Genomic DNA, 26876 nt, shown 5'->3' on the forward strand with positions numbered 1-26876 from the left:
AGAAAGGAAGCTGTGGGTAATAAAGCCAGAGAAGGGTGGCAGAGGGCTTTGTTTGCCAAGTTGAGGGGCTTGAATCTTTTCCCCACAGGTGATGGGAACCAACAAGGGCTCCGTTAATAATAATGATGATGATGATATAGTGCTTACTACATGCCAGCCACTGCTCTAAGAGCTTTACCAGTATCAACTCATTTAACCCTGACATTCAGGAAATGACATGGCTAGATGGTTTACTTGGGGGACCATGTGGATGATGGTGACCAGAATAACAGTTGTGGTTTGGGAGACAGACAAAGCAGGGGATGAAAAGGATGTGATGGCTTTGTGAAATAATTAGCAATAAAATAATTATTTACTGGTTGGGTGATGGAAATGGTGAGGAAAAGGTGGGAAGCTGGATGACCCTCACTCTGTTTTTTTTTTTTTTTTTAATGTTGATTTATTTTTGAGAGAGAGAGAGAGAGAAAGAGAGAGAGAGAGGCAGAGAGAGAGGGAGACAGAATCTGAAGCAGGTTCCAGGCTCTGAGCTGTCAGCACAGGGCCCAATGCAGGGCTTGAACTCATGGACTGCAAGATTATGACCTGAGCCGAAGTCATATGCTTAACAGACTGAGCCACTCAGGCACCCTACTTTTTTTTTTTTTTAATGTTTATTTTTGAGAGAGGGGCGGAGAGAATGAGTGGAGCAGGGGCAGAGAGAAAGGGAGAGAGAATCTGAAGCAGGATCCACACTGTCAGCACAGACCCAGATGTGGGGCTTGAACTCATGAACTGTGAGATCACGACCTGAGCTGAACTCACAAACCATGCCATCATGACCTGAGCCAAAATTAAGTCAGACGCTCAACCAACTGAGTCACCCAGGTGCCCCTGAACCTCACTCTTTTGGTTTCAGGTCCTGTGTGTCCTGCTGTGCCACCCAGGTAAAGGATTGATAATCCTGTTCCATTTCTTAGAAGACTCACTACAGTCCTTCAGTACTTCCTACTCCTCTATGGGTTATTTAGGAGTTGTTTAAGGGGCCTGGAGCCGACTTCAGATTCCATGTCTCCCTCTCTCTCTGCCCTCCCCTGCTCACACTCTCTTTTAAATTTTTTTTTTTTCAACGTTTTTTATTTATTTTTGGGACAGAGAGAGACAGAGCATGAACGGGGGAGGGGCAGAGAGAGAGGGAGACACAGAATTGGAAACAGGCTCCAGGCTCCGAGCCATCAGCCCAGAGCCTGACGCGGGGCTCGAACTCACGGACCGCGAGATCGTGACCTGGCTGAAGTCGGACGCTTAACCGACTGCGCCACCCAGGCGCCCCTCTTTTAAAAAATAATAATAAACATTAAACAAAATTTTTTTAAAGAAGTGAGTTGTTTAATTTCCAAATATTTGAGGATTTCCCAGAAATCTTTCAGTTGTTATTTCTAGCTTAATTCCATCATGATAGAACATCCTTTGTGTGCTTTCATTTCTTCTAAATTTGTGGAGGTGTTTGTTTTGTTTTGCCCAGCTATCTTGGTAAATGTTTCTTTTGCACTTGAAGAGAATGTGTCTTTTGCTGTTGTTGAGTGGAGTTTCTATAAATGTCATCAGGTCAAGTTCTTTGTTGTGTTCAAAGTCTTTTATAAATTTGATAGTTTTCCTAATAATTGCCCAGTTACAGTAATTGTGGATTTGTCTATTTCTCCTTTCAGTTTTACATCCTGACGGATAACTCCGCATAGACACGAAGGTACTATGGCAGAGAGGATAGAACGTCTGTGTGAAACTGGGAGAAACATTTTATCTCTTTAAATTTACTCTAGAACGCTGAGACAAAATGGAAATCACTACGTATCCCAGCAGGCCTAGTGGACCGCAGGACAAACGCCAATAAGGGAATCCAGGCATTAGGCCACTCCCCCTCCCTAGGTTGGCAAGGCAACTGATCTCGAAGCCAGCCAATCGGTGAGATGCTCACCTGCGGGGGCGGGGGCTCGACGAGAGCCAATGGGAGGCGGGGCAGATGGTTCTCTGGGCTAATGGCTTGGGCAACGGGGCGGGCTTTTAATGAAGGGACGGCAGTGGGAAAGATGGCGGCGACTCTGGGACCCTCAGGGTGGTGGCAACGGTGGCGGCGGCGTTTGTCGGCTTGGAATGGGTCCAGGATGTTGCTCCTTCTCCTTTTGTTGGGGTCTGGGCAGGGGCCACGGCAAGTCGGGGCGGGTCAAACCTTCGAGTACTTGAAACGGGAACACTCGCTGTCGAAGCCCTACCAGGGTGAGGCACCCCGGGCGAGGTGGTCGTGCACGGGGAGGGCTTCCGGACTTGAGCTCATCGGTAGAGACCGGGGTGGTGAAAGGCTTCGTGGCCCTAAGGGAACTGCCGGCGGTGGGTGGGGGCCCACGGGGACTTCGCCGCGTTTGGGATCCACGGGTCGCAAGGGCAGGGGTCAGCTCCCCTCCTCCCCCGACCCTGTTTTGGAAGTTTACAGCAGATCAAAGCCGGGCTCGGATGCCACAAGCGCTAGGCCTGGACAAAGGGGAGTTCGATAGGAGGAATGTGGGAAGGATGGAACTGCAAATGGTGGAAAGTGATTGAAGGCCACTAGCAAAGAGCAGGTCTCCGGATGGAGTTGTGGATGTGCTAGAAATAAAGCAGGAGGCAGAACTAGGGTAGAACTTGGCTGGACTGAGAAAGAAGATAAAATTCTGTTGCCGGTTAAAACACCTGTTCTCCAGTCCAGGAGCCCTGTTGATCAAAGAGGCTGCTCTGTTTGGGGCTCATAGACTTTTAGGCACAGCTCATCAACCAAAAGATTTATATTAGTTAAGTTACAAAGAAGACCAAATCAGTGCAGAAACACAAGTCTGTTTCCCCACTGGAGTGTGGGACAGCAGACAAAAACTCAAAGTGCAAGTGTGTACACGGCTGCTAAGTGATCATTTATTAACTCATCAGATGCTTCAGGTGCCTCATCTGTGCTGTCTCACTGACACAAAAATTATCACTTTCATGAGGTGTATAGCCTGAGGTCCTGGGAGCAGTACCTTCACACTTCAATTGTTTAAAGAAATAATGTGATTAAGCACCAGAGGCCTGAGGGTCAAGCTCTTTTTGGTAGAACTGGGGAAATTTTTTTTTTTTTATGGTGCTAAGGTTTACTTAAGTATAAAATGGGAGGAATGGGTTTGAGCTGTGGTTTTTGCGGCATGGACAAAGTGATAGCTGTGATGTCTTCACCTGAGAAGGGCTTTGTGAAAAGGAAGCTGTCAAGGTGGTAAGGATTTGAGATTTATGAATGACAGATATAGGAGATTGAGTGTCGGGAAAGGTAGCAAAAGATGATGACTCCAGCTTTAGGATGGTCCTTGGTGGTTTCTGAATGGGTTGGTGCTGAAGAGTATGAACTGATCTACTTCCTCCCTGTAGGTGTGGGCACAGGCAGTTCCTCACTGTGGAATCTGATGGGCAATGCCATGGTGATGACCCAATATATCCGCCTTACCCCAGATATGCAAAGTAAACAGGGTGCCCTGTGGAACCGGGTGGTAAGAATCTTTCTCCCTCCTGTGTCGCTGACCCACAAAGTCCTAAAAAGTTCACCAGTGGCATATTGACTTAATTTTACTGTCTATCCCCAGGGTTCTGTCTTCTGTGGATTTCAGGAATTTTTTCAGAGAATATGATGACCTTCATAATGGTATCAGATATGTAGGGAAATGCTCTTGATTGCCCCAGTTATAGGAAATAATCCATTTTGATTCTGTTTTCTGAAGTATCTTTAATTCCCTATTGACCTGATAGTATTACTTCTTGGAGGTTAATAACTCTTAATAACTCACATTTAGTTACTTTGTAAAGTAGAAGACTGCTCTTTTAAATGTATCCTAAATTTCATCCCAGGATTCGCCCTTGCTATTTCACTTTGAAGAGTTTAATTTTAAATTTTATTTTCATGTGAAAGCCACTTTGAGCCCTTGGTCTTTTTTTTTTTTTTTTTTTTTTTTTGTCCTTCTCTGGACCTTTTCTAGCTACATTGTCTTCCTTGAGGTATGGCGGCAAGAAGTGAATGCAGTATTCCTGGTGTGGCTGCACTGTGATTTTGTATAAGTGTAAGATGATGCTTTCTTTTTGCTTTCCAGGGCTCTTTCCCTTTACTCTTGGGAATGACCTTGGCATCCTTTAATACTTTCTCTTGGGTTCTCATAAGCTAAGAACTTACTTTTTCATGGTTTTTTTTTCCCCATTGATTATAGATAAGTGAACCTCAGAAAAAAGAACTATCTCTTTTCCCTGTTCATTTTATGTGGCAAAGAATTCTAACAGAGCAGAGGGTTAAGAGAAGTTTCTACACGAGCTGTTTGCACAAGCTGGCCTCTTAACCCAGATTGTAGTGTTGCTCTTGTTCTTGGACAGAGTGCAGGGTGGTGTGTTCTGGTAGAAGAAGCAAAAGGCTGGCAGTTGACAGCCTTGATTAGGTTTTAGATCTAGCTGTATCACAGATCCACTGTGAGCCCTTGGCTGTTACTTAATTCTGTTTTCAGTTTCTCCATCCGCCAAATGAGCTTCATAATACCTTCTACATGCCCACTAGGGTTATCGGGAGAATAAAATAAGACAATAGATATGAAAGAGCCTTAGAAAGTTAAAATGGTTACAGAAATGTGCCCTGTTACATTATGTATCTGTTACATGTAAGTTTCATTGATGAGGTCTCTGGGTTACTAAACGATTATGTCTAGAGCTTGATACTTTGCTGCTGTCTTGCTAGCTGCTTCTACATAACTCTTTTAGCAGCCGTTCTAGTTTAGGATCTAGTTATATTGCCCTTTTTCAGATTCTCTGATACTGTGGGTTGTTGTTGTTGTTATCTATCAGAATGAGCTTTGGGGTTGTTTCTGAGTTATTTGAATAGGATGTGTTTGTTTGAACAGTGGTCCTCAAATTTGGCTGTCCATTGGAGTTGATGCCTGTGGTCATGGGAATTTTTAAAAACTCCCTAGGTGAATCTAATGTATAGCCAAGTTTCAGAACCAGTGCTAGACATAGCCCTGAGCAAAAGTGTGTGGCACTGTGCTAGAGGAGACCGAGGATAAGTAGCAGACACCTCTTGGCTCAGTGTGAACTTCTCTGGCCCTGCCCTTGTCCCAGGGGGATAATACCCACTGGCTATGGGGGAGCTTCCTGCCACTGAATTTCATTCTTGTCTTGATATCTAAGTGCAAGAACAGAAAGAGGAGAACACAGAATGACAACACAGGGACTGGGATCATCAGGGTAGGGTAAGCTATTGGAGTTACAGATTCTTTGGTGAATTCAGAAGTAACCTCACCCCTTTCATTTGACTGTGTATTCCTAATACTAACACTTTTGGAAGATTTCCCAGAAATTAAAAATGAATACTAAAAATGATCTAGCAGTATGTTGCTCAAGAGCCAGAACAATCTATTTGGAGAGACTCTGCCTGAACCCTGCTGGTCTATCTGCTCCTCCGTCCTTTCTTTCTTCATAGTGACCTTTAATTAGGAGCCTCTCTAAACCAGATACCTACTCTGCTTTCTCTTGAAAGTGTTCAACTATTTAGAGCACTTAACCATCCACTTACTTCCTTCTGCATTTTTGCAAGCTTTTGGTACACAATTCAAGAAAAAAACAAAATAAACCCCAAGAAACACAGGAGTCTGATTAGTACCCACCTCCATGTTTCCACCAAAAGCTGTCCCTGTGATGGGGATGGTGGTCTCCTTTGGTGCATTTATGCCTCTTGATCATGGGCATGATGTTTTGGGAGACTGTAACTTACTCCTTCTTGGGGAATTCTGGCTTGCCCCTCAGCTTGGCATAAGGACAAGTCTAGCTAATTAGGGTTGTTCACATATCTGCTAATTAGTCCTGAAAACCTTTGTATAATGGCTTAGCTTTTTTTATTTTCTGTAATGAATGAAGCTTTGACCTTTCTTGAAATCCAGGCTTTTTAGAATCTCTCTGTCAGAGGTGTGAGCTCAAGTTGCAAATGAGTGTCACTTCAGCCACCTGTACTCTATAGGCTGAGATGCTTTGCTGTAGGATCACAGTAGTCTAACTTGGCAGTCTCTTGTTTTTTCAAATTTGAGTACTATCCTGTTTCTATTAGGAGATACTGAGGATAATTGGGAGGTTTATTCACTTTCCATATTAAATATCATATACAGTTGAACAGCTCAACCTGTTTAATTTTAGCACTTAGCAAGTCATAGATTTCAGTTTCAACCCTTCACCTCATGTTACCTTCATTTGTGTTTTCCCAGTCTCTAGACTGCTGGCGAGGGCTTTGAGGGGTTTCACATTTCACACTCTTCATTGATTCCAGTGTCTTTTTCTCCTCAGCCATGTTTCCTGAGAGACTGGGAGTTGCAGGTACACTTCAGAATTCATGGACAAGGGAAGAAGAATCTGCATGGGGATGGCTTGGCAATCTGGTACACAAAGGATCGGATGCAGCCAGGTATTGGGACCCTGGGTTGCTCTTGTGTGGGGTGTGACAGGCCTGCTTTCTCACATGCCCTCTTTTGGAGAAGGGTATGTGCCCACAGTGCCAGCAGTTTGCCACTCCCTTGATGTCTGTGGATAAACACTGGCCTATCTAGTCTCTAGAATGGGGTCTGACTCCTAGTAAAGCAGTTGAACTTGACTCATCCTGGGACAATTTCTTGCTTATTAGTTCCTTCCGGTTTCCCTTTGAGGCCACGTGGCCTGTTGGCCGGGTGAAAGTGCTGGCTTTCCAGAGCACTGCCAATTGGGTGAGCTGATTTCTTTCGAGCATGTGCATTGTATGATCTTAGAACTCCTTGAGTCAGGAGTTGTGTGGGAGCCATTGCTCCAAGGACATGGCAAACTCAACCTGATTTGACCTGATCTCTTTTGCAACAAGAAGTGGAATTTGGGAATTCAGCTCTCTCTCAGGGGCATAGTTGTCACCAAGCGTTCGTGAAGCAGAATTCTTTAGGGGCGCCTTAGCAACCAGTTTGGACCAGGGAGCAGCTGTGGTGCTAAACAACGTTGCAGTGGCCTTCTCTCTTCCCCTGCCTTCAATACCAAACAGCTACAGATTTTGTTGGGTGCTTGTTACAGGCCATGCACTTTTGCTGGGTGCTTTTACATATGTTTTCTCTTCTTAAAAAGAGGCCTGGGAGTCAGTCATTTGAATTTTACTTTTTCCTCCATCATAGTGATATATTATTCCTTTATCAACTCTTGGCTTTATTTCATTGTTCATCATCTCTTCTCTCTCTCTAGGGCCTGTGTTTGGAAACATGGACAAATTTGTGGGGCTGGGAGTATTTGTAGACACGTACCCCAATGAGGAGAAGCAGCAAGAGGTAAATGGCAAGTGTCAGAGCTTAGGTCAGCTGCACTGACATCACAGTCCTTTGCCTCAGGGATGTCCGTGATGGAACAGGGGATAGAATATGAGGGGTTTGGTTCTGTTTCCTTCATCTATTGAATTTGAAAAGTTAATATCCTTGTCAGCGTTTTCTAGAAAGAATTGTTTATGGTACACAGACCTTTGGGAATGACTGTCGTGATTGGGGGCTTTTTCTTTAGTGTTAACATTGTTCTCTTGTGCACGTTAGGTAGCTGCTGGAATTGAGCCTGCTTGGCTGGTTGGTGATTTGGCTACTAGGCCGGCACCAGAGCCAGCTGAATTTATATAACCCAGCTCCCCTGACTTAATAGATCACCACTTTACTCTCTTCTGCAGCTTGCTCATTCTTTCGAGCATCCTTTTCTTCTTCCTGTTTTTAGGCCTGAACAGCAATTCTGCTCTCCTGTAGGAAAGGTGGTAAAAGGAAATTGATGGAGTCCTAGCATTTCATTGCAATCCAGTATCTGGCTTTTGGCAAAAGCTTCTTGCTTTTTGTTGGCTGACCCTAGGGTTCTTTACTACTTTCTCAGACTGCCAGTAGGTTTGTACTGTCTTTGCCTGATGGCCCTGCCATCAGATGGTAGGAAAATGATGGTGACAGGTTGCTGGTGGGTATCCTATAGCTAAATAATAGCAAGAAAGGCAGGATTAGGGATGCAGACAGCACTCACTTTATTTTTTTCCCTAAAAGCTTTATATGAAAAATATCAAACTTATTTAAAAAATTGGAAGAATACATCATCGTATATGCAATACCCAGATTCAACAATTTTTGACATTGCCCATGGAGTTCCCCTGAGGGAGGTGGAACGTGAGACCTGAGTTAGGAGAGTAACCTTTTGTTGTGAGACACTTACAGAGTAACTTCTCCATGTTGCCTCTAGGCTCCTCCTCAAGCCACCATACATCAGGCACTTTCTAGGTGGGGGAAGTTAGCAAGATCAGCATTGGTCCCTGCACTCAGTACCACTGATGTGTGAGAATGCCGATGGGGAACTATGGGGCACCGTAGGAGACCCAGAGGTGCATCTAACTTGGAGTGGGACAGTGTGGTAGTAGTGGTGGTGGAAAAGATTTCCTCCACGAAGTGACATTTACATTGAAGTCTGCAGAAGTAGGAACCAGTATTCCATGCAGAGGGAAAAGCGTGTTTAAAGGTGATAGAGTGAGAGAAGGGACAGAGAATGAGGGGAAAAAAGGGATCAGAGAAAGAGGAGGCTAGAAAGAAAAACAAGGCCAGCAGTCTTGCCATGTTGTACAACTTCAGGGGCCACCATTCCCGTTGCATTCTTTAGTGTTCACACTGTTCCTTGTTGGGCAAGTTGACCAGCCACTGAGATTGAGCAGTGTCCCCTTGGGTGGTTAGTGGTTTGGCTGTTCAGACCAGCACCAGAGCCATCCAAATGTATGTGACTCATTCTCACCATGCACATTGTTGGGCCACATTCTGAAGAGAGGTGTTCCTGTTAAGGAGACTGGATTTTATTCTAAGGGGGTAAATGTGTTAAAGGATTTAAATGAGGAGAATGTCATGACTAGGTTTGTAGTCATGCTGAGGAAATAGTAGTCGTCAGAAGTGCATCTGAGTAAGAGGTATGGGCTTCAGGGCTTGACTGGAGTTTTAAACCTGGCTCTCTGCTTCTCCCAGAAATAAATTGTTCAGATTCTTTTAGCTTCCATTTCACTATCAGATAATAGTAATTTTCATTTGAGAGGGCAGATCTGATGGGCTTATTTCATAAGAAGAGTAGATGTTAATCAGTAAAATTAGTTTCAGTTGGTAAAAAATCAGCACTTCTTTTCTAGCTAGCTGTTATGGTTCTCACTCCCAGCTGCACATTGGAATTGCCTAGAGTGAATGTATTTTTAAATTTTATTTATTTTTTAATGTTATTTTGAGAGAGAGAGTGAGCAGGGGAGAGGCAGAGAGAGAGAGAGAGAGAGGGGACAGAGGATCTGAAGCGGGCTCTGTGTTGACAGCAGAGAGCCCGATGTAGGGCTTGAACTCATGAACTGTGAGATCATGACCTAATCCAAAGTCAGATGCTTAACTGACTGAGCCACCTAGGCACTCCTGCCTGGAGTGCATTTAAAATTACCGATTTCCAGGGTTGCCTGGGTGGCTCAGTTGGTTGAGCATCCAAATTTGGCTCAGGTCATGATCTTCCGGTTTATGAGTTCGAGCTCTGCGTCAGGCTCTGTGCTGACAGCTCAGAGCCTGGAGTCTGCTTTAGATTGTGTCTCCCTCTCTTTCTGCCCTTCCCCTGCTCACACTGTGTCTGTCTGTCTGTTTCTCTCTCTCAAAAATAAATAAAAACATTATGGATGCCTGGGTGGCTCAGTCAAACATCTGGCTTCAGCCCAGGTCATGATCTCACGAATCATGAGTTTGAGCTCTCCATTGGGCTTTCTGCTATCAGCACAGAGCCCCCTTGGGATCCTCTGTCCCCCCCCACACCCCTCTGCCACTTCCCGCTCATGCTCTTAAAAATAATAAAAAAATTTTTTTAAATAAAAACGTTAAAAAAACTAAAAAAATAAAAGTACTGATGCCCAGGCCCCAGGCTCGGAGAGTATAATTCTGTTTGTCTTAGGTGCCATGTAGGCAACCTGACTTTTACAAAGCTTTCCAGGTGAGTCACATGTGTAGCCAGCATTGGGAACTCTTGGATCAACATCAGGTCCTTGTTTCCATATTAGTTGTTTACTTGTTAATCAAATTTGTTTATTAAAATGAAATTTAAGAAAACTAATAAAAGTGGTTTCTGTTTATTAGGTGGCTATTGTGTGCCAGGTACTTACAAATAATGCCTTCATCCTGATCAAAACTCCTTAGGGTTAGTATTATTTTTCCCCATTTACCAGTGGGTACAGAAGCTTAGAGATGTGTCTTGTTCAAGGTAACAGCCAATGTAAGGTGGAGTCAGATTTTGAACATAGGTCCGCTGGATTCCAGAGGCTGTGCTTTTAATTATGATGCTCTACCTTCTCCCTTCCTTCCATTGTTTCTTCTGCAGGTTGATTTCCTTGAGAATGGAGACATTTATTATTCTCATGTCATCTCCTATGTAATTTCAATTCTTAGAGCTTATATTCTAATGCACAGAGTATAGAAATTGTACTCCTGGAACTATTTTATAGAGTAAAATCAAGTGTGTGTTTTGTTGGCAGCATGATTTACTTTGATATCATACATAAAGGTGCCAGGTATTGTTTCAAACACTTGTACATGTATTATTTGTATATTATATTGTATATATTGTGTGTATATTATGTATAGTATATGTTTGGTGTATTATATACGTATAACAACTCTTTGGGGTAGATATTATTGTTATCTCTACATTATGGGCAAGAAACTGAAGTGCAGAAAGGTTGAAAAATTTGTCAGTGATACACAGATAGAGGGTGTGATTCCAGACTGCAGTCTCATTATTTTGCCTTAGTATTTTTGAGTACATAAGAAGAGGGTGACAGATATGGCACCTTTTGAAAACTTGCACATGTTACGTAGAATATGTGCTGGACTAGGAGGACAAGTTGCTGGCAGGAGGGAGTGTGGAGCAATTCATCAAATCACTCAAGGTAGTGGTAAAATGTTTCTATGGTTTCGTATTTCTTTGTCCCCAGAGCACATGACCTTGTTGTTCACCTTACCTGCTACCACATTTGTTCATGAGGAAATGCTGGGAAAATATTAGCAACCAGTAATGCATCTAAGAAGAAGGTGAGGGAGTTCAGTGTAGGCTTGGCTCTCTGAGATCAGGACAGATTGTTAAAAGTCACATAACCTCAGTTTCCTTGTCAGCAATGTAAGAATTGTAATTTAAGTGAGTGAGTCAAGAGTTTCACTATTTGGGAGTACAAGGTACTACCTGTGCCATAGTGAGGTTGCCAGATCATAAGTGATTGTTAAAATAATAGTTGAAGAAATAGGAAATCTGGGGCATCTGAGTGGCTCAGGCAGGTAAGCGTCTGACTCTCAATTTCGGTTCAGGTCATGATCTCACTGTTTGTGAGATGGAGCCCTGCGTCGGGCTCTGCACTGACAGAGTGGAGCCTGCTTGCGATTCCCTTTCTCTCTCTCTTTCTCTCACTCCCCTATTTGTGCTCTCTCTCTCAAAATAACTAAATAAACATAAAAAAAAATGGGAAATTTGGATAGATCCATAATGGGTCAAGAGATTGAATTAGTAATAAGAAATGACTCACAAAGAAAAGCCTAGGTTCAGATGGTTTCACTGGTTCATTCTGTCAAACATAGAAAGTAGAGTTAATACCAATTCTTCCCAAGAATTCTTACAAAATATAAGAGAGGACACTAACCAGCTCATTCTTTGAGGCCAGTATTATCCTGATGCCAACACCAAATAAAGACATCACAAGAAAAGAAAACTACTGACCAATATCTCTTATGAATATAGATGTAGAAATCATCAACAAGATACTAACAAACCAAATCCAGCAACATAAAAAGGATTATATTCCATGACCATAGTATTCATCCTAGGAATTCAAGTTTGCTTCAAAATCTGAAAATTAAGGCACGTCTGGCTGGCTCAGTTGTAAGAGCATGTGACTCTTGATCTCAGGGTCCTGAGTTTGAGCCCCATGTTGGGTGTAGAGATTACTTAAATAAATAAGTAAAAACTTAAAAAAATCTGAAAATTAATATGATAGACCATATTGATAGAATAAAGGACAGGGGCACCTGGCTGGCTCAGTCGGTAGAGGGTGCAACTCTTGATTTCAGGGTCAAGCGTTGAAGCCTCATGTTGGTCATGGAGCCTACTTAAAAAAAAAAAAAAAATGAATGAGGATAAAAACCATATGATCATATCAATACATGTAAGAAAAGTATTTGACAAAATTTAATATCTCTTTATTGTATTTATTTATTTTTAAGGTTTTATTTTTAAGTAATCTCTACACCCAAAGTAGGACTCAAACTCACAAACCTGAGATTAAGAGTTGCCCACTCTACTGACTGAGCCAGCGGGGCACCCCTAATATCTCTATGATAACAAAAACTAAACAAATTAGGAATAGAAGGGAACTTCTTCAATTTGATAAAGGGTAACTATGAAAAACCCTCACCTAGTATACATAACTGTGAAAGACTATGCTTTCATTCTAACATCAGGAATAAAGGATATCCCTTCTTGTTACTTCTATTCAACATTGTACTGGAGGTTCTAATCAGGCCAGTTGGGTAAGAAAATAAAGTAAAAAACATCCAGATTGCAAAGAAAGAAGTAAAAGTATTCCTATATGTAGACAACATGATCTTGTATATAGAATATATTAAAGAATCCCCAAGAAAACTACTAGAACTAATAAATGAATTCAGTAGGTTGTAGGATACAAGATCAACATATAAAAATCAATTTTACTGTTGGCATTGAATAGTCAGAAAATGAAAGTAAGAAAACAATTCCATTTATACTAGCATGAAGAGTAAAATACTTAGAAATAAATTTAACAAATAAAAGTATACTCTGAAAACTATACAATATTGTTGAAAGAAATTGAAGACCTAAGTAAGTGGAAAGACATGTCATAGATCAGAAAACTTAGTACAGTTGACCCTTAAACAGTGTGGGGGTTAGGGGCAGTGACCCCCGATGGAGTCAACAATCCACATGTAACATTTGACTCCCCCAAAACTTAACTGCTAATTGCCTATTGCTTACCGGAAGCCTTACTGATAACAGAAAGTGTTGATTAACACTTTCTTGTCTGTTATATGTATTGTATGTTGTATTCTTTTTTTTTTTTACGTTTATTTATTTTTGAGACAGAGAGAGACAGAGCATGAATGGGGGAGGGTCAGAGAGAGGGAGACACAGAATCTGAAACAGGCTCCAGGCTCCAAGCTGTCAGCACAGAGCCCGATGCGGGGCTCGAACTCACAGACCGCGAGATCATGACCTGAGCCGAAGTCTGCCGCCCAACCAACTGAGCCACCCAGGCGCCCCCCCTATGTTGTATTCTTAAAGTAAGCTAGAGAAAAGAAAATGTTACTAAGAAAATCATAAAGAAGAAGAAATGTTTACAGTACTGTATTTATATTTTAAAAATCCACATAGAAGTGGACCTGTGCAGTTAAATCCCATGTTGTTGAAGTGTCCACTGGATCTTTTTTTTTAATCTTATTTTTTATTTTTTTAAGTTTACATCCAAATTAGCATATAGTGCAACAATGATTTCAGGAGTGGATTCCTTAGTGCCCCTTACCCATTTATCCCATCCCCCCTCCCACAACCCCTCTTGTAACCCTCATTTTGTTCTCCATATTTATGAGTCTCTTCTGGTTTGTCCCCCTCCCTGTTTTTATATTATTTTTGTTTCCCTTCCCTTATGTTCATCTGTTTTGTCTCTTAAAGTCCTCATATGAGTGAAGTCATATGATATTTGTCTTTCTCTGACTAATTTCAGTTAGCATAATACCCTCCAGTTCCATCCACGTAGTTGCAAATGGCCAGATTTCATTCTTTTTGATTGCTGAGTAATACTCCATTGTCTTTATATACCACATCTTCTTTATCCATTCACCCATCGATGGACATTTGGGCTCTTTCCATACTTTGGCTATTGTTGATAGTGCTGTAAACATGGAGGTACATGTGTCCCTTTGAAACAGCACACGTGTATCCCTTGGATAAATGCCTAGTAGTGCAATTGCTGGGTCATAGGGTAGTTCTATTTTTAATTTTTTGAGGAACCTCCATACTGTTTTCCAGAGTGGCTGCACCAGCTTGCATTCCCATGAAGTGTCCACTAGATTGTTGAGATGATGACACTCCCTACATTGGTCTCCAGATTTGACACTTGTCCTAGCTATCAAAAACCTAGCTGGCTTCATTACAGAAATTGACAAGGTGATCCTGAAATCAATATGGAGATTCAAGAGAACCAGAATATCTAAAATAATGCTGATTAAGAAGAGCGAAGTTGGTAGGGCGCCTGGGTGGCTCAGTTAGTTAAGCGTCCAACTCTTGGTTTCGGCTCAGGTCATGATCTCACAGTTAGTGGGTTTGAGCCCCATACCAGGCTCTGTGCTAACAGCGCAGAGCCTGCTTGGGATCTCTTTCTCCCTCTCTCTCTCTCTCTCTCTCTCTCTCTGCCCCTCTCCAGCTTGCTATCTCTCTTTCAAAAAATAAATTAAAAAAACATTAAATTTTTTTTAACTTAAATGAGGTTGGAAGACTTACACTTCTTCATTTCAGAACTTCTCACAAAGTTGTGGTAATAAAGAGTGTGGTACCGGCATCAGGATAGACCTATAGATCAATGGAATAAAATTGAAAACCTAGAAATTAGCCCTCACATTTGTGATCAGTTGATTTTTTTTTTTTAATGTTTATTTTTAGAGACAGAATGTGAGTAGGGGAGGGGCAAAGAGGGGACAGAAGATCCAAAGCGGGCTCTGTGCTGACAGCAGCAAGCCCGATGTGGGGCTCAAATTCACAAACCCTGAGATCGTGACCTAAGCCAAAGTTAGATGCTCAGCCAACTGAGCCACACAGGCGCCCCTATAATCAGTTGATTTTTGATTAAGCTATCACGACAGTTCAATGGGGAAAGAACTACCTTGAACAAATGGTGCTAACTCAACTGGATATCCACATGCAAAATAATGAAATTGTCCTGTATCTTACACCATACACAAAATGTAATTCAAAATGAACTGAAAAACTGAATGTAAAAACTGAAACTATAAAACTCTCAGAAGAAAACATAGGGTTAATTCTTCATGACCTTAGATCAGGCAGTGGTTTTGTAGGTCTGACACCGAAAACAAAAGTCACAAAAAAATAGATGAGTTGGACTTCATTAAAATTAAAAACTCGTATTGTGGAAGGTACCATCAAGAAAGTGAAAAGACAACCCACATAGTGGGAGAAAATAAATGAAAATCCTATATCTGGTAAGGGACTTGTTCTTTATATATTCTAGATATAGTTCAGTAGTAAAAAAAAAAAAAACAAAAAAACAAAACCTAATTAAAAAATGGCTGGGGTGCCTGGCTGGCTCAGTTGGTGAACCACGTGGCTCTTGATCTGGGGGTTGTGAATTTGAGCCCCATATTGGGTGTAGAGATTACTCAAAAATAAAATCTTTTGTTTTTGATGCTTTTATTTTATTTGAGAGAGAGACAGACAGAGTGTGAGCTGGGAGGAGCAGGGAGAAGAGGAAGACACCAAATCTGAAGCAGGCTCCAGGCTCTGAGCTGTCAGCATAGAGCCCAATGCAGAGCTTGAACCCACGAACCGTGAGATCATGACCTGAGCTGAAGTCAGACTCAACTGACTGAGCCACCCAGATGCCCCTGAGAATAAAATCTTAAAAAAAAAAAAGACCAAAGGACCCGAATAGGTATTTCCCCACAGAAGATATACAGAAGGTTGATAAACATATGAAAAAATGCTCAACATCATTAGCCACTAGGAACATACAAATCAAAACCAAATGAGATGCTACTTAACACCCACCCATGGCTATTTAGTCATAGCTAAAATAAAGACAGAGGATAACAAGTGCTGACAAGGATGTGGAATAATTGGAACTCTCATACATTGCTGGTGGGAATGTAAATGGGGCAGTTGTTTTGGAGAACAGTTGGGCAGTTCTTCAAATGTCTAAATATAGAGTTTATATCATCCAGCAATTCCACTCCTAGGTGTATATACCCAAGAGAAATTGAAATCATGTCTGCACAAAAAGTTATATGAATGTTCATAACAACATTGTTCATAATGGCCAAAAACAGTTACAACTCAATGTTTTATTAACTGATGAGTAAACAATATATATTCATACAATGGAATATCATTGAGCATTAAAAAAGAAATGAACCATTGATAGGTTCTCTAATGTGAATGACACTTGAATACATTATGCTAAGTGAAAGAAGCCAGTCACAAAAGACCACATATTGTATGATCCCATATATATGAAATGTTTAGAATAGGCAAATCTATAAAGATAGAAAGTGGATGAATGGTTGCCTGGCGGTAGGGGTGGGGAGTGACTGCTGGTGGACATGGGGTTTCTTTTTGGGGTGATGAAAATATCCTAAAATTGATTGTGGTAATCATAACCTTAATTCTGTGAATGTACTAAAAGCCATTGAATTATAGTCTTTAGGTGAATTATGTGGTATATGAATTATATCCTAGTATCACTATTTTTAAAAAACATTGATTGAAACATGACCTGATCTTTTCTTGGCACTATGAAGTCATCAGCTGATGGTCATCAGTTTCTCATGAGAACCCAGATATTGGTGAAAAGTTGCAGGGAACTCAGTAGCAGTCTTGGAGCAGGAATGTCTTCCTTCAGTTGAAATTAGAGTATGATGACAAGAGGCTATCCTTGAATGAGAGCACAGAAGTGCAGTCCTTTGAGCCTTGGCCCTTATTCTTACTGGTGAGATTTGTATTTGGGTCTTACCCCAGGAGGCAGAAACAGCAGGTTAGAGAGTAGGAAGAAAAGCTCACTGCTCTTCCGAGATCACGCCAGCTTAGAAGTCTAGTTTGTCTAGTCTACGAGGTGTTTCTCATATTTTCTTAATGTGATGACTGTTTTTTCTCTTTTGAAACTGGAAGAAAATTGATAATACAATGCCATCCATTTAAAAAACACATTCTTTCAAGTGATGAAGATACTGATCCCTCTTGGTCTGTCTATTGTCAGAAAGAATCTTTGAATCAGTAAGGGAACTCCACAGCACCTTAAATTCTCTTGTTATCCTTCAGCTTGGATGTGACTTAGGTTTTTTTTCAGTCCTAGGTGAGGCAGTGTTTCAAAGAGAGACTCCTTTGGAAACGGGGTCCAGGGAATTTTGGCAAGTTCCCTAGATGTGATTAAGCATCAAGGCTGAGCTACACTGAGCGCTAGTTTTCAAGGGAAGTAGAAATGTATGGCTTTCTACATACAGTTTTGAATGAAGAATTGAGTGGAGGTGAGGAGAAGAGAATGTTTCTTTTTTGAGACAGTGAAAGAGGGAAAGAGGAAGAAGAAAGCAAGAACCAGTGCTCCAGAGGACACTTAGCTCTGGGTTAGTTCTTCACCTTTCTTTGGGTTTTGACAATATGATGCAAGTGGTAGGCCCATAGCAAGGTGCAGCAGATGTAGGATTTTGCCTGTGTTTTTAGGAGTTTTATGGACTCCCCAAAGTAGAACTGTAGACAAGATCTAGAAAATTGATACCTCTTCTCATTAACAAGAAATAGTCACATACTATCAGAATGATGGGTAGCAGTGAAATTAAGGCATACACATTAGACAATATTCTAAATCTTGGCACTTGTAATGTGGGTAGGTGGGTTATAACTCAAGTGTTTTGGGTTTCGGGCATACCTCAAGTTTAAAGTTTCCTGATTTTAGGGCACCTGGGTGGCTCAGTCGGTTAAGGTCTGGCTCCTGATTTTGGCTCAGGTCATGATCTTACTGTTCGTGAGTTTAAGCCCAACATTGGGCTCTGTGCTGAGAGTACAGAGCTTGCTTGGGATTCTCTACCTCCCTCTCTCTCTGCTCCTCCCCTGCTCACTGTCTCTCTCTCAAAATAACCAAACATTAAAAAAAAAAAGAGTTTCCCAATTCTAGAGTGCTCTATCGAAGTCCTCAAGTTATGTTATTTGGGTTTATTCTAGTGGGGTCACAACTAAGATACATGGGATTAAAATGATTCCATGAGTTTAAGAGATAAGGATAATGTTCCAGGAATGTGAAGTTCTTCCAGGCAGGCAGTGGCTTGGAGGTGTCATGTTTCTGTGTCCTCCATTTAAGAAGCTTTGAGACTTGGGGATATAGTCAGTAATATAGGTTAGTAATAGTTTGGGGGCAGTAGGGTAGGGACCTTCTCATGCTGCCCAGTAATGTGAGAATTTCACTGGTCTTGTTACCCACTGAATAGGGTCGTATTGCTCAGCTAACCAGTCACCTCTTCATCCAGATCCCTGTGTAAAAAGTGAAGTAGATGAAGGACCTGAAGGACAGGTGACTTACAGCATTTTGAAAGTCTGAAAAGTGTTTATCTGTGGAAGCGGCAGTGTGTTCCACTAGTGACCGAGGGGAGGATCCAATAGGGATGTGGAAGGAGATGCTGTAGAAGAGGCATTTGTTTTTTTAATTCTTATTTTTATATAAAAGCTGATTTTTAAAAAATCAGAAAAGGCTAAAACAAAAAGCATGCAAACATCTTTGTAAAAACAAAAACATTACATTATATTGAGCAGAGTGTGTGTCAGTGGGTTTTAATATAATGTGTTTTTATTTTTTTAAGTTTATTAATTTTTGAGAGAGAAGGAAAGAGAGAGCAGGGGAGGGGAAGAGAGAGAGAGAGGGAGAGAGAATCTCAGGCAGGCTCCACACTGTAGCGTGTAGAGCTGGATGTAGGGCTCAAACCCACAAACCCCAAGATCATGACCTGAGCTGATATCAAGAGTCAGATGCTTAACCAACTGAGCCACCCAGGTGCCCCAACATGGTTTTTTTTTTTTTTTCCTATTTTTTTTTAATGTTTATTTACTTTAGAAACAGAGACAGAGCACAAGTGGGGGAGGGGGAGGGAGAGCCAGAGACAGAATCTGAAGCAGGCTCCAGGCTCTGAGCTGTCGGTGCAGAGCCTGATGCAGGGCTCGAACTCACGGACCGTGAGATCATGACCTGAGCTGAAGTTGGATGTTTAACCGACTGAGCCATCCAGGCACCCCTAGATTCAGATTAATCTTTAAAAATTTTTTATTTTGATAGAGTTTCAGACTTAGAGGTAAGTTACAAGAACACAACAAAGAATTCAGGAATGTTCTTCACCTAGATTACCCCAAATAATGTTTCATTACATTTGCTTTGTCCTTTTCTTTTACCTTTCTGTGTGTGGGTGTGCATGCACTCATGCATGTGTGTATAGTTTTTTTCGGAACTATTTAAGAGTAAATTGCCTTCTGTCATGCTCTCTTAATCCTAAATACTTGTTTTTCCTACAAATGAGTTCTCTTACACAGCCACAGCACAGTGACTAAAATCAGGAACTTAGCAGTGATAACAGTACTATTTTTAATCTACTGACTTTACTCAACTTTCACCAATTGTCCTACTATGCCCTTTGTAGCAAAAGAAAACCCCAGATTCTCTGTCATATTCAGTTGTCATCTCATTCCTTTTTTAAACTCTGGAAGCATCCTCTAATATTTCTGTGTTTCAAGGTATATTAGAGACCTAGGGTTTTTGTTGTTTTGGTTTTTGGTTTCTACCAGTATATACGGAAGCACAGTGACTGAGCCAGTGTTCTGGGGCCAGACTACCTGGCTTCAAATTCTGGTTTTACTACTTACACAAGTTTTCTTACCAGTCAAATGGGGATACTAATCCTAGCCCTTAAAGCTGTGGGGATTAAATAAATAGGTGCGTGTACATGACTGAGCACAGTGCGTGGCACAGAGTGCTAGCTCTTCTCATTCATACCACTAACTGGCATTCTCAAGGAACATTGTGCAGACATCTTGGCAATAGTGGTTGTGGCTGTTTTCTCCCTCTCTTCTTCACCCTCTTTTTCTTCATGTCTATGTTCCAGAGAGCAAACTTGGCCAGCTTACCCAACTGCATGATGCCTCAGATTGGAAAAAACTGCTCTAAGAGAGCGGCTCCTAAAGGTTCATGAACTCATATTGGTTGGTAACAAGTTTCACTGGTCTAACAAATAGGAACAGTGAAATGAATTTTCATAAATGCTAAATTGTTTATTGTGAAAATATATAGTTCTTTTTTTTTAACTTTTTACATTAAAAAAAAATTTTTATGTTTATTTTTGAGAGACAGTGTGAGTGGGAGAGAGGTAGAAAGAGAAGGAGACACAGAATGCCAAGCAGGCTCCAGGCTCTGAGCTATCAGCACAGAGCCCGATGCGGGGCTCGAGCTCACGAACTGAGATCATGACTTGAACCGAAGTCTGATTCTTAACCGACTGAGCCACCCAGGCGCCCCGACTTTTTACATTTATCTTGAAAGAGAGAGGGTGTGCATGCAACTGGGGGAGGGTAGAGAGAGAGAGGGAGAGAGAACGAATCCTAACTAGGCTCCACATTGTTAGAGCAGAGCCTGACGCAGGGCTCAAACTCATGAACTGTGAGGTTGTGACTTGAGCTGAAGTCAGACACTTAACCCACTGAGCCACCCAGTTGCCCCTCTTTTGGTGTTCTTTTCATAAAATTTTTTTTTAATGTTTATTCATTTCTGAGACAGAGACAGAGCATGAGTGGGGGAGGGGCAGAGAGAGAGGGAGACAGAATCAGAAGCAGGCTCCAGGCTCTGAGCTGTCAGCACAGAGCCCGACACGGGGCTCGAACTCGAAAACCGTGAGATCATGACCTGAGCCAAAGTCAGTCACTCAACCGACTGAGCCCCCAGGCGCCCCTTTTGGTGTTCTTTTCAAAATATTTATTATAGATGGTTGTTCTATTTTAATATTTAGTAGGTCAGAAAAGGCAAACCCATTAATCCCCAAGATATTTTTGGAGATTTTACTGGTGTGTGGCAGCCAATGGCCTTCTGTAGAAGATGCATATTTGGCTTTGTGCTTATTTAATTAATTTATTTATTTAAAAACTTATTTATTTTGAGAGAGCGGGTGTGCACAAGAGCCAGGAAGGGGCAGAGGGAAAGGAACAGTGAGAATCCCATGCGGGTTCCCTGCTGTCAGTGCAGAGCCAGACGTGAGGCTGGATCTCACAAACTATGAGATCATGCGTGACCTGAGCTGAAATCAAGAGTCAGCTGCTTAAAAAAAAAAAAAAGTCAGCCGTTTAACCAGCTGAGCCACCCAGGTGTCCCTGGCTTTGTGCTTATATATGAGCACCTGTGAATAGTGTTTCTGTCTAGAAATTCATTAGTCTTTGATTAAATGAATGTTTATTGACTCCCTCCTGAATGCCAGACACTGTACTAAATGCTTTACATATCTCGTTGTATCTTCACGATCAGCCCTGTGAGCTCTGTGTTATTCTGCCTGCTTACAGGGAGGAAATGGAATCTCAAAGAGCTAATGTAATCCACCCAAGGTTATACAGCCCTGAGTGGCATAATAACTGCAGTTAGAACCCAGGTCTCCCTGATTACAGAGGCCGTGTGGGCACCTTTTTCTGTCTAGTGGTTTACACTACTTGTGTACTTGGGATCTGTGGAGTTTTAGCATAGGATCCATAAATCCACAAGTTCATGGGTCTCCCTTCAGTCAAGGTAGGCTGAAGATACAATTACCATGTAGAGGGTTCTTTTTTTTTTTTTTTTTGAAGTGTCCTCATAGTACAAAAATTTGGAAATATTCCTTCACCCTACAGTCAATAATCATTTGGATGATAGGTAGGAGTGCCTAATTTTTAGTGACTCTTAAATTAGGAATGAAACTACCACCCTGCTTGAGTCCGAGTGATTCTTCAGCCTTTGGTTCTTGCTATATATAGGCTGCTTTCCAAGGAAAGAAAATGAGCTGCTGTGTGAAATTAGTGGCTTCCCAAGGAACACTTAAGAACTCCTGACTGGGCATGGAAAATAAGAGGGCATTTAAAGACTTACTACTAGTATGAGGTGAAAAGTTGAAGGCCGTGTCACGAGTTGCTGAAGTAGACAGATTCTGGCTCCAAAGGTGTGGGGCGCTGTGTCTGGTGCAGTGTTTCTTAAACTTGGTTGTATATCACAACTGTCTGTGGTGCTTTTTGAAAAATACATAAGCCTGTGCCCCCCTCTAGACCTATAACTGAGACTCTTTGAGAGCCCCACATGTATGTGCAACTGGAAAACTCCTGCAGGTGATGCTGGGGGCCAGCCTCCCTCTGGCTATTCCTGGATAATCGGATGCCTCACCAGCCTTGGGAAGAGGAAGGCTGCTGTCGGTTAAGGACAGTTGTCTGAGGCACCCTTTTGAAAGGTGCAACATAAACTTCTGATCATGCGTACTAGGGTCGATAAATGGGCTACCCAGGGCATTGTTACTCCCTTTTCCCTAATTGTTCACTGAAGTGATGAGCGTTCTTGTCAGAAGCCCGTTTCTGTACTCTGCTTGACAACATACTCATAATTCCCTTGTTCCAAATGATAGATGTAGAAGAGTAGTTTGGGGAATTTAGTCATCCACTGATTGATTTTGTACCTTTCTGTGGTCCTGTGCATATTCCACCAGTGGCATAAGAGCAGAGCAGTGGGGGGCTTACCCTACGGTCCTCACTGTGGCTTCCAAGGCCCAGTGTGATCTGGCTTGTGCCTCAGCTCACACCCACCTCTCCCTCACTGGCTGCGTTTCAGACACTGGTGTCTTCTAGTCCCCAAATATGCCAACCTCATGCTTCTTACACCTACAGATCTTTGGTGGCTCTAATGACTAGGGCCTCAGCTCAAATGTTGTCTCCTCAGAGAGCTATTCCCTCAGTAGCCTATCTTGTTACCTCTTTTATTTTTCATCATAGCATTATCCCTCTCTGAAATAATTTTTTAAAAAAGTTTTATTTAAATAATCTTCTACACCCAACCTTTGGGCTCAAACTCACGACCCCAAGATCATGAGTTGCGTGCTTCTTTTCCAACTGAGCCAGCCAGGTACCCCTCTCTCTGAAATAATTTTATTTGCTTGTTTATTGTTTGTCTCTTCTATTCTGTGTCCGCTCTGTGACAGCAGATACCAGTCTGTCTGGTTTTCCATTGAACCCCAGTATCTGGAACAGTGCCTAGCTCCTAATAGGTGCTCACTAAGTGTTAGAGGAAGAAATGCTTCAGGCTCTACACCCTCACACATCCTTCCCGTAGGGCAGGCCTGGCCTGAGCTTGTGTATATACCTCTTGTTGCTTCTAGCTTAGAACCGTAGCAGTTTTCTAGAGCAAAGCTGAATACCCTCAAGCCTCGGGGTTTTTCTAAATCTACCATACCACCATGCTTCCATGGAGCTTCTTCCTTACCCACATGTTGTAGGTTAGAATGACAAAGCTATTTGGAAAATATATGTCCATAAAGCTCACTTAGAGGGTAGATGATCCCTTTGGATTAGAGTTAACTTCATTGTCTCTCAAGTGGTAGGATTTTTGTCTTTTGGGCAACAGCTGTATCCTGAGATTCTGGGTAGTAAAGGCCATCTTGAATTCGAAAGAAGTTAGCCCTATTTGTCAGTCCTGTCTCTCCCCTTCTTATAGAAATACTGTCTTCTGGATACAGACAAAACATGTAGCCTGGCCTTCTGACTCAGAGACATAAGTGGGGCCTTCTGGTATAATGTAGTGCTGTGTGTTTATATTATAAAGTTTCTGAAAGCCTCAGAGGAATTCCTAGTGGGCCCCTTTGGGATTGATACTAACAGACCCTCTCCTTAGAAAACAAACAAGCCTCTATGCACAGTTTTGCCCACAATTTTGAGGGGTGTAAGGACTTGCTAAATGCCCTCCACAGACCCTACATTTCTGTTTGGGGATTTAGATTGGTTTGCTCATCCACCACAGCTGGGTCAAAGCTCTTCCATGGCTGTTTCTTTCTGACCTGGTCTCCTGTCTTCTGTGTCCTCTCTCATTTTTATAATAACCTGCTGGACCCTCTCAGGCCCAGAAGAGGCGATATTCTCCAGGAGTCCAGGTACTCAGTCTTGACCCACCATGGCCATCCCTTATTCCCTGCGTGTCCATCCACCATTTGCCCCTGTTCACACCCGTGTGGCTGTTGTCTTGAGTCACCATTCTCTGATTTTGACTGCATCTCCACCTTGCATGTTGACTGTTGAGGGCAATGAGGAAGTCACCAAAGAAGTGGCATGTGTCATGTGTCATGTTTCCTCTCCTTTCATCACCCTGCCTCTGCACTGCCTCAGCACTGGGCTGATTCTTAAATAGTTAGGGCATCATTTTTGAGGAAGCATTCCCTCCTACAACTCTACTGGAGAGAGAGAAAGCCTCTGAAGTTGGTGGGAAATGGGTAGTGGGAGTGGGAGGGTATTGCTGGCAGAAGTTATGTGTAGGTGAAGCTGAAGTGGGCTGGAAGGTCTTTCAACTATGAACAGTTGTGGCTGGAGAACACCATCTGGCAGCCTGGTTCTGGCAGTGCTGTTTCTGAGTCCTAATCCACATGGCATCCATCATATGCTTATAGGATTTGAGAATTTGAAAGGAGCTATCCAGAATGGAAAGGTTTTCCTGATCAAACAGGTATTTTCAGAGTATCTGCTATATGCAAAATGCTTACTCTGGGGATGAGTAGGGGTGGGCGAAGGGGGTTTGGGAGGGATGGAAGGTGGAGACACATAAGGAAGTATAAGTGATTTTTTTCTTCAAGGAGTTTACATGGAAGTTGGGGAGATAGGTATATATACATAAAAAGAAAACCACCAGTCCTGAGTCATGTGTAAATGCCAAATAGGGATCTCTGGAAGGATTCAAGTCAGGACTCCAGAGGGGCCATTTCAGACCCACCCCACATTAGTAGCAAGGAGATTCCTGAAGGCAAGTACAGAGTTCAGTTGCTTCCTGGGCTATATCCTTTGAGTGACCATCTGAGAGTGGGTTTTAGGGAGCCGCTAATGATGAGGCAGAATGGTCATCTGGTCTGCTGGAAAGGGCTCAGCTTGTATGTGTGCAATTCTGTTGCTATTTGTACAGGCATTCCTAACAGTACTTCCTTACTGTCCTCTGCTTTTCCTTCCCTGCTTTCCCAGCGGGTATTCCCTTACATCTCAGCCATGGTGAACAATGGCTCCCTCAGCTATGATCATGAGCGGGATGGGCGGCCTACAGAGCTGGGGGGCTGTACAGCCATTGTCCGCAATCTGCATTATGACACCTTCCTTGTGATTCGCTATGTCAAGAGGCATTTGACGGTGAGTCCTTGTTTTCTGGACCAGTTGGTGGTATGGTCTGCCTTGCACCTGCTTTCATGGCCCTGATTTATCTCTTCTTTTTATTCTAGATAATGATGGACATCGATGGCAAGCATGAGTGGAGGGACTGCATTGAGGTGCCAGGGGTTCGTCTGCCCCGGGGCTACTACTTTGGTACCTCCTCCATCACTGGAGATCTCTCGGGTATTGCCCCATGTACTCTTTATTTGTCCTGAGTGAGGTCATGTCTCGATAGCCAGGCCTTGGTGAGGCTTCTCAGAGGGGAAAGCCAGACAAGCAGAACTGTGGGAAGCAAGTACCCAGGAAGTGCCTCTCTTCTGACATTTTTGTATCCTTAACCCCCCTCCCGCCCCCCCGCCACCCCCCCAGGCCTACCTTATCCTAGTCCAGTTGGCTCTAGGAGATGGTTGGTGCTAATGCAAAGTAGTATTTGCCTCTTCATCAGGCCTGTGTTTTGAGTTCTGTACTTTGATATCTCTGGTGCCCCTTCTCTTAACAAAGCTTTTCCTTGAATTCCTTGACTCTGCCTTCCCTTTTCGAACTCATCCCCAGATCTTCCTTTGTGCTCAGACTTCTGAATGTGTCCTGTGCACAGGTGCTTCTGTTTCCAGGCCATCCACTGCTCTGCCACCCTGTAGTCAGACCTCCCATGCATCTCGGTCAAGCCATTAGCACTACTCTTCTCAAACCTGCTTCGTCCTTGCCATACCATGGTACTCTGTTCTCAGTCGCCATTCTTTGTCCTCTCTTCAGCTGGTTTGACCAGTTACTCTGAAACTCCAGCTGTTCTTGATTTATGTGGCATTAATAGTACCTGGTTCTTTTACTTTTCTATCTCTGGATTTTCTTCCTACTTGTTCTCAACTTGTAACTTCCTCTTACATGTTTGTTCTCTCCCTTGGCTTGAGCCTTAATCATAACTTCTTTTGAGAAGAGGTGAGGCACTGAATTTTGGGGGTTTTTGACTAGTATAATTCATTATGAATAAAGCTAGTGTGAAGTAGAGTAATTTTTATCCTAAGGAGTTCTTTGCTCTAGATGTTTAGTGATAATGCCTATATTAACAAGTCTCTGTTCTCTGCCTGTGGGATATCCCTAAATACAAATTATGTCTTTCTCTTAAGGTCTTTCTTGTTGACATCTTCTTACTTGTTATGCAGTGAATTGTTGAAAATGGATGAGAAAGGACACATTTCAGTACCCCCAGCCTTTGATGCCCCTACATTGTGAGGAGCATTGGCCCATCTTTTTATCGTTTCATGGCTTAAACTCATTCCTGACAGCAAAAACATTTTTCTTTTTTTTTTTTTTTTAATTTTTTTTTTTTTCTCAACGTTTATTTATTTTTGGGACAGAGAGAGACAGAGCATGAACGGGGGAGGGGCAGAGAGAGAGGGAGACACAGAATCGGAAACAGGCTCCAGGCTCTGAGCCATCAGCCCAGAGCCCGACGCGGGGGCTCGAACTCACGGACCGCGAGATCGTGACCTGGCTGAAGTCGGACGCTTAACCGACTGCGCCACCCAGGCGCCCCAAAAACATTTTTCTAATTGAAGGCAAATCTAGTTTTTTCCTCTCTGGGAGTCTGCTAAAGATAGGAATCTAAGCAGCTGTAAATGCCACCTTAA

The 26876-nt window shown here is 42.5% G+C and overlaps 1 protein-coding gene across 8 annotated transcripts in view; it reads left to right on the forward strand.

The window, feature by feature from the left end:
• The first annotated feature begins 1774 nt into the window (after positions 1-1774).
• LMAN2L (lectin, mannose binding 2 like) overlaps positions 1775-26876 on the forward strand; it is a 47938-nt gene continuing 22836 nt past the window's right edge. The window contains exons 1-7 of one of the 8 annotated variants that reach the window (XM_032592632.1): positions 1969-2250; positions 3403-3521; positions 6340-6457; positions 7249-7331; positions 23961-23993; positions 25066-25227; positions 25317-25431. In XM_032592632.1, coding sequence (XP_032448523.1) covers positions 2013-2250; positions 3403-3521; positions 6340-6457; positions 7249-7331; positions 23961-23993; positions 25066-25227; positions 25317-25431 — 868 coding nt within the window. In that variant the 5' untranslated portion in view covers positions 1969-2012. Of the gene's footprint in view, positions 2251-3402; positions 3522-6339; positions 6458-7248; positions 7332-23960; positions 23994-25065; positions 25228-25316; positions 25432-26876 lie in introns of those variants that run through there. The other 7 variants (XM_030310483.1, XM_032592633.1, XM_030310484.1 and 4 more) reach the window with 7 other exon arrangements.

The sequence above is a fragment of the Lynx canadensis genome, chromosome A3 (assembly GCF_007474595.2).
Source record: "Lynx canadensis isolate LIC74 chromosome A3, mLynCan4.pri.v2, whole genome shotgun sequence".
In the NCBI taxonomy this organism is placed as follows: Eukaryota; Metazoa; Chordata; class Mammalia; order Carnivora; family Felidae; genus Lynx; species Lynx canadensis.